The sequence below is a fragment of the Ixodes scapularis genome, unplaced genomic scaffold (genome assembly GCF_016920785.2).
Source record: "Ixodes scapularis isolate PalLabHiFi unplaced genomic scaffold, ASM1692078v2 PGA_scaffold3__209_contigs__length_174095766, whole genome shotgun sequence".
Lineage (NCBI taxonomy): Eukaryota > Metazoa > Arthropoda > Arachnida > Ixodida > Ixodidae > Ixodes > Ixodes scapularis.
Genome location: NW_024609868.1, coordinates 147,906,295 through 147,919,160, shown reverse-complemented (window position 1 = coordinate 147,919,160; position 12,866 = coordinate 147,906,295). Strand labels below are relative to the sequence as shown.

Here is a 12,866-nt window from a genome sequence, read left to right as displayed (position 1 = left end):
TATCAATGGCCACGAGCTCCGTTGTTCGCATTTCATTCATAGTTGATAGTTATTTCCACTTATGATCCTCCAGTTTATCGCGCATTAAGTTTTGTACGATCTAACACGTATTATCCGACGAAAATTGCATATGTTACGTTGTTTTGCCTGTAAAGATCATTCACTGTTATTTTAAACCTTTATTTAAAGGTTCGCAACGGTTTGAATAAAAGTGTTCGATAAATGTTTACGGACTTTCTCTCGGAGGAAGGGCAAAATTGTGTAACAAATCAAGAGGCGTCATCTTTATTGTATTCACCAAGTTCATTAAGTGGGGTTCGTAGAATTTTTAGTGAAACAGCGAACTCAGCTATACACACATGACCCTTAGGTTGACCACGAGAACAGGATACTCTAAAGCGTATAAATTAGAACATGGTCTACTTGCGCTGAAGGTAAACCTCAAAACACAAGTTCACTGACACTGTGGGTATGTGCTGGAAACTCAAAGGCTTCATTCGTGAAACACGAGTACTTGAAGCCTTGTGTTGCTCTTGCACACATCGTTCACACCTGTAAATAATCGTGCTCTGCTGAGACTGACAATCATTTTTATGGGACCCTACGCTCCAGCTTCAGTCGTATTCCATTTTCAGGCAAAGTCAAGGAGAGCGGGATGCGAATCTTGGGCGGATCTTGCGTTTCCTCACACAGCAGAATCTTGAACATTCGCACCACTTTGACGAGGGTTGCTTTCAGCTCGAGCATTGCAAGGCGGCTGCCAATGCAGGCACGAGGTCCCAGGCCAAACGGAGCGTACGCTTCGGGTGGGTGCCTCTCTTGACCCTCGCTGAATCTCTCCGGGTCAAACTTGAAAGGATCCGGCCAGTAATCAGCATCGTGGTGAAGGTGCCACACAGGGACTGTGACGATGGTACCTGACGGGATGAACTGGCCCATCACTGTAATGTCTCGCCGGCAAATACGAGACACAAATGCCACGGTGGGTGGGTACAGGCGCAAGCTTTCTTTGAAAACAATGTCCAGACGTTTCAGCTTGCGGAGGTCGTCTGAACTGAGTTCTTGGTTACCAGGGAACATGTCTGTGAGCTCCTGGAAAAGTCTGTCCTGCTCTTCAGGGTGCTTGGCAAGGAGGAACAAGGTGTAAGCCAAGGCCAGCGATGTCGTTTCCAAGCCGCCTAAGATGAAAATGAAGCAGTTAGCGATAAGCATGCGGTCTTCAAGGAGCAGGTTTTTCTTATCAGTGTGGTCTCTATCGTTGCTGGTGTCCGACTGGCAGTTCAGCATCAGCTGAAGAAGATCTGGTACCGGAGGCGCTTGACCGCGCCGTCGAAGAGAGATTACGTTGCGGAGGTTGGCGATTATATTTTCTTGGGTGACCATAAATTGCCATTTCTTGTGAAGTATTTCGATTACGTTTTTAAGTGCTGGGAACCAGAAAGAAATTCTCGCTCCAACATTGTTGGTATTGCGAAATATGTTCTTAAGTTCTTTGAGCAGAGGATCGTCCGGATTCCTTTGGCAGTCCACCTGTTTAGTTGAAAGCAAAAACACAGAATATTAACTCATTTAATTTTCAAGACGCATTGACTGCATGTTTACAGAATACGTAATAACAACTGGGCACACAACGCGCAGAAAGGAAACAAAAAAAGAACAGGGACAATGTAAGTCGCCGACACACGCCCTATCTCTTTCGCGGTCAGCCGGACGAGTCCCTTTCCCGAAAGCGGGAAAACAAGAGGCGAAACCTCCTCGCCTGTCGGCAGTGATTCGCATCCGAGCGAGGGCACGAAAAGAGGTCCCCCCGGGAGAGAGTGAGAGGAGAGCCCCCCAAGCCAGGTGGCCCTCCGTCTCACGAACAGGTTGGAGCTCACGGCGAAGACGGCCGAGCGTTCCGACCCGCGGCCGTTATCACAGCCATCGGGGAAGGGAGACCAGAGGAATCCCCAGAAGTTGAAGTGGACAGCAAAACTATCAGTAGCATATTATCCGGTATGCTGATTAGACACCATGTATATTTACCTGCCAGGCCAGAGCACATTTTGTGATGACATCAAGTGAGAGACCTTGGGCTACCTTGTACATCTCCAAGACTTCTCCTTTTTGGGAAGATTCAGTCAATATGTCCACAAACACATTGGCGCACTCGTTGATGGTCTGCATCATCAGCCTCATCTTCGCTGTGCTGAACGCCGGGTTGAGGAGCGTGCGCACTTTTTTCCATTCGTCACCTGCGAGCATAATAGTTTGTAACTTACTCTCAGCACTACTCTCTGTCTGAGTACTGCCCTGATACTCTGACAAGTTTTTTTTATATTGTACAAAGATTAGACTCATTGTCTTGAGGCGTCCCTTGTGACTTGTGGTAGATAAGTGCTGCAGGATGTTAGAACCACTTCACAGTCCTGCAGCCTCGGTGTCTCCGAGGCAAGTCATCGACATACAGGTCCGGACAATGCGCCGTGCAACTGATATTGGTTGGTCAATCCCAACTCTATTTCACGTTTAGTTTCAGACCAACTCCCTATTGACAAACAACATCTACCCATATGATATAGTTCCTAAATACCTTTTTAAAAAAATCACAAGACATTGTATGCGATTGTTTCTCAGTGAAGAACTTACATTTCACTTGATGCTTGTCCATGGTAGCATACTATACTTTCTCTCTCAGGTGGCACATAAAAGGCTTTCTTTTAACTTGTCTTGCATAATTTTAAAGCAGCGATATATTAAACAGATATGACGCCCAACATTGACAATATTTTGTGCGTTTTATGGCTATAATACATGTATTATACGAGTATAAGTGTATTGAACCACTTAAAATTATGAAGTCCGCTGATAACGCTTCTGGGATATTGTCTGTCACCTAAATTTGTATTTATTTTTTGTGCGCCGTAAACGTATTTTTTTAGGCCGAAACTTTAAGCTGATATCAAAACAAAAATTTACTAGATTTCAGATTTTTCTTATATGGATCCTTTGTGTGGGAATGTGAGATAAGGGTCGTATGTGGTTTTTTTTTTTTTTCAGTAGGTTAATAACAAGCTGCGAGACATGAATACTATGAAGAATTCAGTATTGATTTAAATATTTCCCGTTATCTGTTGAGTTTACAACGGGAGTGGTACTATCATAAAAGGGAAGGTAGAAAACACCTATAATATAAGGTTTCCACAGTAGATCTATGTTGGATGAGTCATTTGCATAATAGGGTAATATATTCTTGCGAAACAGACCTGTCACACCAAAAGGTCGGGGTTGATACAAGTATACAAATCAAAACATAGAATTGACCCAGAAAAAAAGGCACTGAATCTAACAGGAGTCTCTCTGGCTGGATACTTAAGCATGACCCGCACATAGCGTATCTTCGGCGTTTTTGTGCGCCATTTAGCCATCGTAAATGCTTCGGGACGAGTTTTTTAGAAGAGACCTGAGCTCCACGGGATGGCGATCACGTGCCGCCCATTCCGAGGCGGCTGGAAGGCAACGGACGGATCCGCAAGCGGGCGTCTTCCTGGCTATCAGTGAAGTGGGCTCCGTGGTACGGACCGTGAACCCGGCCTATGTAACATGTGGTTTTCGCAGCTGGACACTGGCGGTGTCGGCAACCTCAGTCGGCTTGTCAGGTTCGAGGAGCGGCCATTATGAACAGCAGACCGTCTCCGGCTGGTTGCTCCAAAAATGAGAGTCCGTCTTCCGCTCGTCGATTCGGAGCGCGTCCCACTAAGCAGACGTTTGTCTCCCTCGCTTATTATGGAAAGCGTTCTGAATTTATCAGCGACCTCAAGAGAGACGCTTCCTCTAGTGTGCATGAGAAGGGATCAATTAATGCTGACGTGAAGCGACGTCCCAGCGTCCCATCATGCAGGTTCCGCGAAGGCGTGCTAGCGTTTGTTATACGATCCCTGCGTGTCTCGCAAAACGCACTGAAGCGGCGTTTGAAAGGGTACGTAACGCGAAGCATCATGGAAACGCCACTTAAAACTGCCCGATATTGCTCGCCAGGGGTGCTGCTCAAAGCGTGGTATATAAGGGTCTACGGTGTTTGTCGCGGAGACGCAATCGTTTTTATCTAAAATACTACCGACTGAAGCTTTTTTTTTTTTCTGCGCTATTTAGTACCGCTGTGGTGTACCCGTGCTCCGCCACTGGTTTCGGAAACTTTTAATATTTCGTCTTTTCTTTGCATTATTTTGTAAACACTCGTGTTTTGGCATCGGTGTTCCAATAAAATGTTTAGAACACTCTGTAAGAAGTTTTATACTTTGGGATATTTTTATAGTCCGTCATTTGACTGTTTATGGACTGTAACTCCCAAACATCCGGCGGGTTAATGTGCTAGTGCAGGACAATCGTATCGCATGGAGGCCACAGAGGAGAACCGTTTCCGAACACCGCTCTTCCGTGGAGCTTGTCAACCGACAGATCTACGTATGTTGGCAACGACACATATGCTCTGTTTCACTTCCGGTCCGACCGCAGCAGAACGAATGAATAGATGAAGCCATTCAAGCAACGCCAAAAGTGTACCGTCACGGCGCTCGTTTTCTTTCCTGGGTATTTTATCACCGGCTAAATCAATCACGCACAGAAAAAAAACTCTCGTTGGCTTCGTCATGATAAGAAAGACCAGGAAGGCGGGATCGGCGGATGAGTGTGTTAACGCGCCGCCACTCGGAGCGCGTGGAGCGAAAGCTCGCGCTGTAGAACCCAGGTGTACTGCCTTCTATCCCCCATGCCCGTTTTGCTCTGAATGAGCATCGTACCGGCCTGCGGTCTTGTATCACTTGTTAGTAGTGCACGTTGAAGATCCTAAGCTAGCGGCTGTACAGCACTTTTGAATTTCCCATCTATTACTGAGGAACAGGGGGCCACATTGAGGCTTAGTAACTTCTGGCCGTCTAAACATGCATACGAGACAATAACTTTGAAGACCAGGGAGCACCGAATGTGCCCCGCGTGCCACAGAGTTGCGCGCAAGAAACTAGCACAAACTGTGAATCGCGTGTGGCTTATGCTTGTTTTCTTTTTTTGCCATTTGTGCACTTCAGATGTTAGCTAGGGTCAGACCAAGCGAACGAGGGAGCCGCAAGGTGGAGATGCGTGGCGTCGCTGAGGAACGTGGTCGCATGGTAGATGACATCACACCGTTCTCGCCGGCACTTTCCGGGAGCCCAATCCCCCTCCAGTGCCACTCTACTACGCAATTCAGTGGCTATCGGAGACGAGACGTTTTTGGTGACTCCCTCTTGTTGTTTCAATCTGTGACATCACGACTAGGATTACCAATTGCCGGCGACAATTTTAACGGCGTGTGTAAAAAACACGGTGGAGGTTTCAACTCGACGCGTTCTTGAGAAACGTGACAAAGAAATGGGCTGAAATCGTTGCCGCTGCTACCCTGATTCTCGAAGAAATGCGTGAGCATTTCGCTCAGGCGTTATGTATCAGACAACACGGTGAATGGAGCCTCTCGGCACTTTTACGTGGGGCGACCATTCCCGAAACATCTCTTATCCCTGGAGCAAGCAGATCAGTTCACTTAGCGTGTCCATGAAGGACGTACGCGTGATCCGCGTCAAACGACACGGCCTTTTTGTTGTCCGCATTATTCCCCGGGATCCTGCGTTTTACCCTGCGGCCGATGGATCATGAGCATGAGCAGCCTTCTCAACGTAAAGTAAAACGTATGCCGCCGTTCGAATGTTCTGTACCAGTCAGTTCCTGCTCCCGAACGCCGGCGGCCTCGGTTGGAGTCAGCGCACTTTCCCTCAATCGGCGCGCGCGGTCCGCGTACTGTTGTCTTCGGAGGGCTAACCCCTGCTCCCGAACGTCGGCGGTTTCGTGCAAAAGGCGTCGTCGTGCCTCTTGGGCCTTACGTGGCCGCGCATGTTGTGCATCCAGGGGCGACGACACCGTGCGTTTACGACCCGGTGACATGCTTAGAGGACTGGCGCGTCAAGAACGGCGTAGCAGGCGTGGTAGGTCAAAGAACGAATCCGCAGCCCGTGTGCGTCCACAGGTCTTCAGGTCTTCCGAGGGCATCTAAAGCGCACACCCGCAGCCCGCCGAACATCTGTTGGCGCTTGGAGAAGGTGTTTCCTAACCAGTTTCCACACCCCGTGCGACTGTGGCGCAGTCCCAGGACGATGTTGCGAACTTTGGTTAGTCCAAATCAACGTTACTAAAACACTCAGTTAGGAAACTCCCATAGAGACAGCTTCGAAAAAGTGGCCCCAATCTGTCTCCGAGCACCGAGCTAATGACGAGCACAACGCCACCATTTCTCCCGCAGCGGCCGCTGGAGGCACTGCACGTGACTTCTATTTTGGCTTTAAGAACAGATACTGCGGTAAAGGTTCCAGGGGTGCCACCCCCGTCTCCCCGCCGGACGCGCCGCGTTTAACTATCGAAGTTAAAATGCACCTAGGGCGGGACGCGCTACCTGAAAGGCCAACTGAGGCATGGTTGTATAAAAACAATATTAATTGTGCCGCAAAACCCTGCAAACTAAAGATTTTAAAAACATAACGCGCCCCTCTTTTTGTACTAAACTCCAATAAATTTCATACAAAAAGAGTCTTTTTCGTTTGTTTTTACGCAAAAACAGGCTTTCAAAAAGCTCAAGGTGACCACAGTACAGACAAATGATAAAGAGTGGCGCTGTTGTCGCATTTAGCTCGGTCTCGGTGGACGCCAGCGGCCCAGATTTCGACGGCGAGTTTCCCAACTGAGTGTTTTAGCAACGTTGGTCCAAATAGTCCAAAGCAGTCTAAGGTCAGCGCAGGTACCAGGACAAAAAAGCTAATGCTTTAAAGAACTACACAAAATTTAAACAGCTAGATCATTTTTGAAATGGAGTGCCCATAGGTTACTTTCTATATACACCAAGTGTCGCGATCGTTAAAGCTCTAGTATTTGCAATTATGAATTTACTAATGTTGGTCATTTTCATCTGACGACGGGCAACACTGCCCAAGTTAGTCTCACCATGTTAGCCGCATTAAGAAATATGCAGAAGGGGAACTATTTGGCTTAGAAGGGCGATATGATGGATTATAGTTTTATTTGATTGTCTAGGTGGCGCAAGCTACCGCCCATTATTAAGGGTGCAGCCGTTAGTATCTATTCATTCACTCAAGCGTGGTGTCCATAATCTACGTGATATTTGAAGGCCCTCTCATTCTTGGATCCCCCATGCTCGCCAGAGCGCTCATGGCCACGGTACGACCGGATCCTCTCACGCTATCAACGTTACTCTCACTTTCAACCCCTTAACCTTTGACCTTCCACCCTCCATGCACACGCAAGACCGTCGCAGATGACGGCGAGTTCGTCCGTGAAGATCTCGTCGTTCGTCGGTGGAGCTCGTCACCAGCTGGTCAAAGTCAAAATGGCCAGCTTCCAACATCTCTTGACAACAATTACTCTCATCTCTGCTGCGATCAGTGTCGAAGACTCCGAGGAAGCGAGCGATGCCATAGGCGTCACTGTCTCGAACCGCGTGCTCAGAACGCGGATGCTGAACGAGGAAGCTGAAGCGCGAGACGCCGAGAGAGCCAAGTTTCCGAGTGCGAGAAAGGGGGCGCCGCGCATTCGCGGTGTACGTCACCGGCCCACCAAACATTGCGTCCTTCCCGAATAAGGAGTATTCACTGGGCGCCGTATTTGTGACTGATATCTAGAGGGCTTGCTCTGAACGAGCCCAGATTAATAGGCTGCTAGGACCGCAATCTTGAGGGTTCGGAATGCACGTTACAAATGAACTGTGGAAGCTCGTCATCAGCACGCGCTCAGCAGTCGCGCACACGGATATGGCCGCCAGTGAATACTTCCTATAGGGTGGATCCGAGGGTCCCGCATATAAATCGAGTTATACACACAAAAGTGTCTCGTCGTTTACTAAACAAGTTTCGCAAAAAATATGGGAACTTACAATGGTTTCTAATAGTATAGTTACCTCACATTTTATTTTCGGCACGCCCTAACCCCTCACCTCTAAAGTTCACGACCTAACATTATTCTTACCTCCGTTATTACGCGTAAAATTCACCATGCTCATGTCGCCAATCATGGAATGTCGACTACAGCGACGAGTTTGGTCGGGAATATCTCCAATAGTATCAGGCTAGCGTCACATCGACCGAGGGCTTTATATATAAGCTTTATTCACTGTTTTTGGAAACACGGACCAATTAGCTCCTGTTAAAATTACGCATCGAACACAAAAAAGGTTGAGGCCGCCATGCTTTGTGCAAAAAGGGCCCATTAAAGCAAATTATTAGTGGTCAGTAATTGGGTAATTACTTAGTTTTCAGTCATTAACTATTTAATTATTAGCTTAAAGGGGTGACTTCAGTTATAAACTTGATACGAATCATGAAAAACTTGTAAATCCATCCACATTACAATGATATGACTCGCAGCATTTGACGGCGTTCCGAAAAATGTTCAATATGGGCGTGTTTCTGTGCTTCGGGTTCTGATCGGGGCGCATCTACGCGCCATCAATCCGGCTCCACGTTGCTCAACGTACGGGCGGCGCCAAGCATAGATCGTAGAAGTGGCTATAGATAAGAAGACCTCCGAACTGGGCCCCTTGAGTTTTTCTCTTTAAGCTTCGGTGCCAGTGTGAAGACGCACCTTTACGTTCGATGCATGGCAGCGGCTCACGCACGTTGGGCGTCTTGGCCACGTGGGGCGGGATTGTCGGCGCGGAGATTCGCCAAGATAAGAAACCGAATCCTAGGAACGCGTCCAAATCGAGGAATGTTTTTTTGGGGGGGGGGAAACGCGGTGAAATGCTGCGCTTGACTTACATCATTGTAATACAGGTGGATTTAGTGGTATAGGATGATTCACATCAAGTTTCCAGTTTGGAACCGTATCTCGAAACATATTAATAAGAGATTTATTTACTCAAAAGTATTTAGTTACCCAATTATACTGAACTAATCGTTTTTCCTAATGGGCCCTTTGACGCAGACCACTAAGGCATCTATATATATATATATTTTTTTTTTTTTTTTGTGCGACGCGTACTTTTAGCAGGAACGATTTACCCCGCGTTTCTAAGAACCCTTTGTTTATTACCTCAAGAGGATTCTGGGATCGCCTAAACTGGCGATAACTCAGTCTGCGGGCTCTAAGCACCCTTGAAATCTAAACATAAAACGATGCGTGGCCGATTTTCCTACTAAACAAGTAATCAGTGATCAAACACACCGAGGTCATCTCCGGCAATGGAAGGAGAATTGTTACGGCGACCAGGACGACATGTGACCGATGAAAACGCGACATTTCGTTGAGATTGCAAACGCTGTTATTACAAAATGCATATGCTTCTGTAGATGATAGTACCAAATAAGAGTGGTCGAAAACTGTTAGTATTTCGCGGAGAAAGAACAAAATACCGCAATATTTATATACTCGTCCCCAAAACAAGGCATTGTTGTTGTTTTTGTTGTTTCTTTTTTGGGGGGGCCTTTTGTTGTCTTCTGCGGGAGTGATGTGTCCGGTCTTCAGCAATGCAAAACCGCAACCACATAGGTAGAGAATCGCTCTGAGCGGGTTCTCACAGTCCAAGAGAGTGGCAGAAAATGTCTAGCTGATTGAGGGCGCCAGAGTCTCACCAGCCGCATCAGCGACATGGCGGCAGCCTTGGAGCGTTTTTTGGAAAGGTGTATTCGTTGACAGTGGTCCTGGTTTCGAAACATGCTCCTCCCATTGCCGCAGATGACCTCATGTATTGTAATCTTTGATTTTTTTTCTTGTTTTTAATAAGGCATTCGGCCGCGTATCGTAACGATTTAGGAATTTCTGGGGTGCTCAGAGGCAACAGAGTGAGTTGTCGCCATATTTAGGCGATTTCAGAAACCTCCTCGGGGCACCTTTAACGCCGCGTAAAGGCTCGTTCACACAGCTGCGTTTGACTGCGTTTGACTTCCTTAACCGCTCATTCACACTGGAAGCGGATCCGCGTTCGCAAAGCGGTTGCGAACGCGGTTGTATAATCATCCAGTACAATTGCACGCGCCCTCGATGACATCGAGTGCGCGTGCAATTGCACTGGATCTTTATACAACCGCGTTCGCAACCGCTTTGCGAACGCGGATCCGCTTCCAGTGTGAATGAGTGGTAAGACTGACTGCCTCGAGCTGTTGCTTTGGCGACCGTTTTGGCGACCCAATGGGGAGGCGCCGCGCTGCACGACGCAACGGAGCGCAACGCGGTCGACACAAAAATGTTAAAGAGCCGTAAAGGGCCCATGAGACGAATTTTAAGCCTGAACAAATGAATTTATATTGGGATTTTACTAATAGCATATTGTATAGTGGGCCAAAAGAAAGAGGGTAGAAAGTCAAAAGCTTGGTTATCGGTAAGAAAATTTGTAAACACAGCGGACTATTTCGTACCTCCTTCCCTTCGAGAGCTCTCTGCCTCTTTACTGTGACATATGCGCTGTACCCATTGCGCGTAACCCAGCCCAAATGCACGTCACACGACACCGGACCGCATTTAATCCCTTCTCTTTTAAGCTGACAGTGCGGTGGAAGCTATGCGCTTACAAGACCAATCAGCAGCCTCCGTTTCATCACCTCACCTCATTCTCTGCGGGTGGGCATGCGCGAGGGAGCGTGGTCACGTGGGAAAAGTGTGGCTGGCCCAACGAGCATGTAGCTTCCACAGCACTGTCAGCTTCGGGGTGAACGGAGTGGGGAAAGCAACTTTTGTCCGAGTTTTGAGCGACGGGCTAATCTTCTAGGAGGAGAATGGCGGTGGGTCCGCGGGTACACAAACGAGGGTCCGAGCAAGAGGGGAGTCTCTCCTTGCCGTTTTCTTGGACTTTTCTGTGCAGTGCGCGATTTGTGAGTTGAAGAGGAAAGCTAGGAAGGAAAGAGTTAAAAAATTGTTTCATGACGTTTTTAAAACTTCCAGCGTGGCACTCTCGTTCGTGACGCTCGTCCATATTGACAGTTCATGACGCTTGTTCGTGACGCTCGTTCATGGCGCCCGTGCTTGTCGATAGGTGGACACTTGTTCATGACAATGTTGTTGTAGAAAACGACTCGGAAAACCGATTGTTAAAAAGGCGCAGTGTCGCAGCGCATTCACTACGCGTGGTTGGTTTAGTCGGGATATCGAAGACACAAGACCGACAAGCGCCATGACACTTTTGGTGTTGCCTGATTGGGTACATCGGATCCCAGCGTCGGCAGCGCTCGGACTTGAAGTGAAATGGAGCCTTTGAATAAGTAGGGATTGCACCCGCCGGAAGTGCTCTCCCCGCGGGCCGGAATTCAAACTGCCCCAGTAACTCATAATCAATCGAAAACTCCAAAAGCCATATTTTTGGCATAACATTTCTTTACGCCAATAGTTTTTTTTTTTTTAATCTAGCATAAAAGCGCTTCTGTTAAACACACCATGTTGTCCGACATCAAGTAGCATTACAAACAAAAAAACAACAAACATATTAGATGGCATTACACTAACGTAGAGGTGTAATCTCATTTGTAAGTAATGAAGCGACTGCTCAATCCGCCCATATCAACACGTACTAAAGACTGACAATGATCATTATGTGCAAAGAGCCGTTAATTGCGGGTCCCGTATCCTCGTGATGGTATAATTTGCTCACCTTCCTCCGGCAGTATGTGAATACATTTACTACTTAAAAAGACTTCTGAAGTATTTTACTTATACAAAAACCAATAATTTCATAGAAATCTAGCAACCGCGCTTACGCCGATAGAGAGACAAACTCTCTTACAGCCTAGTGTCCTCCGACAAGTGATGGCTGGCAGGCCTGCCGAGGAAGTTTGCGCTGGGAAATGTTTCATGCTGTCCATGATACTGCTGAATGTGAGAGTTAGTAGCTCTTAAAATACGCTATCAAATATTCCTTGATGAGGTTTCAGTAAAAAGAAAGATGTCTTGAATAGCGAGCGTTTATTCATATGGAATAGCCCTTCCCTCTTTTTCGTGACTTTATAAGGGAAGAGAAGGATGTTGCCACTTGGTGGAGCGCCGTGGTTAAACCAGATATTTCCTTGCGAATCAGGGCAACCGCTTTCTGGCTTAATAAAGTTGGCAGTCAGAAGTTTTGTGGTTCTCGAAAGATTAATATAATATGTTGTATCGTGTCCGATGCTTGTGCTGAACTCTCAAATGCGAGCTGAGTGAAATTTCTTTTCTAAACCGTTAAGTACCTCTAGCTTTAGGAAATATATTTGCGGTCATTCTTTGGAGCCAGATGCTAGGTGGTGCCATCTGCTGACACTCGTTAATGTAAGAAGATTCCACCGCGTCAGGATTCCTGGTGCGAGAGCGACATTACCTTTCAAGAACGGCAGACTGTCCTTGAAGGGCTCCACAAGCACTGGGGGTCCCGGCTTGTCGTGGAAGGCGTCGAATTCCTTTACGAAGCACTGCTTGATCATTTCCGCGTCGCCTATCACCAGCACCGGGGACCCGGAACGGTACATGCCGAACACCTTTCCGTACGTCTTTATCCAGTGCCCCATGACCTGCAAAAAGACGGAATACTTCTGAATTGCTACAGAATGCTTTCACCAAGCATAGAAGTATTAAATTAACTAAATGTGACTTATTGACCGGAATGAACCTTACATAGAACTACAAGCCCCTACAAGGGTTCGGGGCGAGGGTACATGAAAAGAAAGATCCCGGTGGCGTCAGAGGAATATCCAACGTTTCAATAAAAGGCTTCAAAATCTGAGAAGCTGAGCCCATTTCAGGCGCTCTGAGTCTCAGATGAGGTTCGTCCTCAAATTCTCCAACCAGCTTCGATCATCTTTCTTTTTTGCTTAAATTCCAAGTTTTTGGGTACA

The 12,866-nt window shown here is 47.3% G+C and overlaps 1 protein-coding gene across 1 annotated transcript; it reads right to left on the bottom strand.

Annotated features, from left to right (window-relative positions):
• Positions 1–557: 557 nt before the first annotated feature.
• LOC120850105 (cytochrome P450 3A29-like) lies at positions 558–12,536 on the bottom strand. The gene is made up of 3 exons (XM_040222470.1): positions 12,353–12,536; positions 2,026–2,234; positions 558–1,530 (listed from the first exon to the last, which is right to left on the bottom strand). Exons 1-3 carry the CDS (start codon positions 12,498–12,500, stop codon positions 592–594), a joined length of 1,296 nt encoding a protein of 431 aa, XP_040078404.1. The 5' UTR covers positions 12,501–12,536; the 3' UTR covers positions 558–591.
• Between the last annotated feature and the right edge of the window lie 330 nt (positions 12,537–12,866).